Source organism: Antechinus flavipes, chromosome 3, assembly GCF_016432865.1.
Source record: "Antechinus flavipes isolate AdamAnt ecotype Samford, QLD, Australia chromosome 3, AdamAnt_v2, whole genome shotgun sequence".
NCBI lineage: Eukaryota > Metazoa > Chordata > Mammalia > Dasyuromorphia > Dasyuridae > Antechinus > Antechinus flavipes.
This window is the reverse complement of record NC_067400.1, coordinates 556,367,540-556,370,147: the sequence shown is the minus strand read 5'-3', so window position 1 is coordinate 556,370,147 and position 2,608 is coordinate 556,367,540. Positions and strand designations below refer to the sequence as shown.

At 38.8% G+C, this 2,608-nt stretch overlaps 1 protein-coding gene across 1 annotated transcript; it reads right to left on the bottom strand.

Moving 5' to 3' along the window:
* Positions 1-869: 869 nt before the first annotated feature.
* Positions 870-1,822, bottom strand: LOC127557472 (olfactory receptor 52P1-like). Its single transcript, XM_051990785.1, is given in 2 exon segments — positions 870-1,789; positions 1,792-1,822. Coding segments are annotated over 2 exon segments (951 nt in total).
* Between the last annotated feature and the right edge of the window lie 786 nt (positions 1,823-2,608).

Here is a 2,608-nt window from a genome sequence, read left to right as displayed (position 1 = left end):
AGACAGAAAATGAATTGGGCCCATATTGGAAATACAAGAGGAGCATAGGCTAGATTGCCTTCGGACAATTGACAAATTCCTTCAATGACTCCAAACTTTTCATGAAAATAAAGACCCATCTTTTTAATACCAACATTCTGCCATATAGTAGGAAGACATATAATTTAATAGTTTGTGAAGAATAAAAAGAATAAAAATAAGAAAAATGTATATCATTCAGAGTACAATGGAAAGTCACATGATTGAGTGTGAGCAGGCTGCAATCTAGATCCAGTAATTTCTGAAGAACGAGTAAAAATCGTCATAATGTAGCTGCGTGATCGAAAAAGAAGTTGAATTGTTCAGATGGAAGGGCGATGGATGACCAATGGAACGTCTCACAGGGGTCCTCAAACTATGATCCGAGGGCCAGATGCAGCAGCTGAGGACGTTTATTCCCCTCACCCAGGGCTATGAAATTTTCATATTTGAAGGCCCACAAAACAAAGTTTTTGTTTTTATTTTAGTCCAGTCCTCCAACAGTCTGAGGGACAGTGAACTGGTCCCCTATTTAAAAAGTTTGAGGACCCCTGGGAGGGTTCCACTAGTAAGCTTGTGGTATCAAAAAATATAAGCAAAATCCCTTAAACAATGGGTGCAAATATATGAGAGGACCTGTAGAAGAGTCACATTGAATAGGTAAATAGAGTTGAGTTCTATCCTGTACTTCTAGAAAGAATTTTTAATGCGAAGAGATCTCAAATCAATCTGAGATTATACCTTACACTATAACTTGAACTTAGTTGAGCTTTAATAAATATTTACTAAATGGGATGTTTATCCTTTGGCCATCTCTATTATCATTTATTCCTACTTATTCCCCATGAATCCTAGTGTTTCTCAGTCATTTGTTTTGGCCATAAGAGTTCCATTACTCGATCACGGATCTGTTTTGTTTTCACACCATAGATTAAGGGATTTACTGCAGGAGGTACCAGAAGATATATGCAAGCAAAAATGATATGAACAGATGGGGGCACTTTCTTGCCAATACGATGAGTGAGGATGCTAAAAAGGGCAGGTATGTAGGAGACCAAAATTGTGGAAACATGTGCAGCACATGTGCCCAGGGCTTTGGAGCGGGCATCCTTAGAGGATAACCTGAAGACTGCCTGAAGGATTTTGATGTAGGACATGGTTATAAGCGCTAGGTCTAGTAACATGACAGAAAGTGCAACACAGATGCCATATGCTCGGTTGATGAGGGTGTTGGCACATGCCAATTTAACTATGGCCATGTGCTCACAATAGGCATGTTTAATGATGTACTTGGTACAGTAGGGTAGTCTTAATATGAGAAGTGGACAAGGAAGGACCATGATAATGGCCCTGACAGCCCCAGCCAATCCCATCCTGATGACCAAAGGGTTGGTCAGAATAGTGGTATAGTGTAGTGGGTGGCAGATCGCCACATATCGGTCAAAGGCCATGGAGACCAATAAGGCAGACTCGATGATGCCGAATGTGTGGACAAAGTACATCTGTGCCAGACACTCACCAAATGCAATAAGGTGGCCATCCAGCCAAAAGATGCTGAGCATCTTGGGGGCTGTGACTGAAGCAACAGCCACATCATTGAGACCCAGCATACAGAGAAAGTAAAACATGGGCTGATGAAGAGTAGGCTCCAGCTTGACAGTGAGAATGATGAGGGCATTCCCCAGTAGAGTCATAGTATACAGGAGGAACACGGGAATACTCAGCCAGTAGTGAAAGGCCTCTAGGCCAGGAATCCCCACCAGGAAAAAGCTGAGAAGCTGCGTTCTGTGGTGTTGTTTATCATGATGAGACTTCAGGGACAGCATGCTCAGGTTCTATATATCTGGTCCAGTTTCAATACTATATATTAGGATGGAGAATAACACAAACAGACACATAAGTGAACAAAATATTAGAGTCTGTTGGGTTAGAATCAATGTCCTTGAAGCCTGAGAAAATGATGACTACTTACAACACTTTTCAGAGCCTCATGATGAGAGAGACCCTCAGGACTTTTAATCCTAAAAATGAAGGTGAAGATGAACCTGTAAAGATTAATCATCCTTGAAATAAAGGCAACAGAAAAGCTGTATTTCACAAATTTCTCCTTATGTGTAGTTTTTCAACATACTCTTTTTCAGTGTATGATTGTTTCATTTCCTGCTTTAGTTTTAATGAAACATAGTATTATAGAAAGAAACATTCTGGCTACATAGAACATTAGGACACAATGCAAATTGACTATCTTCCTTTACAGCTATGGGATCATAGCTAACGGGATGGAAAGGTTCTCAGAGATAGTAGTCCAATTTTTTCATTTTACAAATAATAACACTGAGGCTCTTTGACATTGGGTGTTCTAGTTACACAGGGAATAAAGATTATAATTAACATGGGAAACCAGAATCTCTGATTTCAGAGTTAGTTAAATTTTTACATTGTTGTAATGAACAAAGAATTGACTAGATGAATTATTTTCAATTTTTTTCCAAGATAGTGTATCATTGTTTTTTTTTTTTCTTATTAAGCTGTTGTTTTCCTTAATGCATTTATTAGTTTTTTCTCTTTTCCAATAATATGCATATATTTA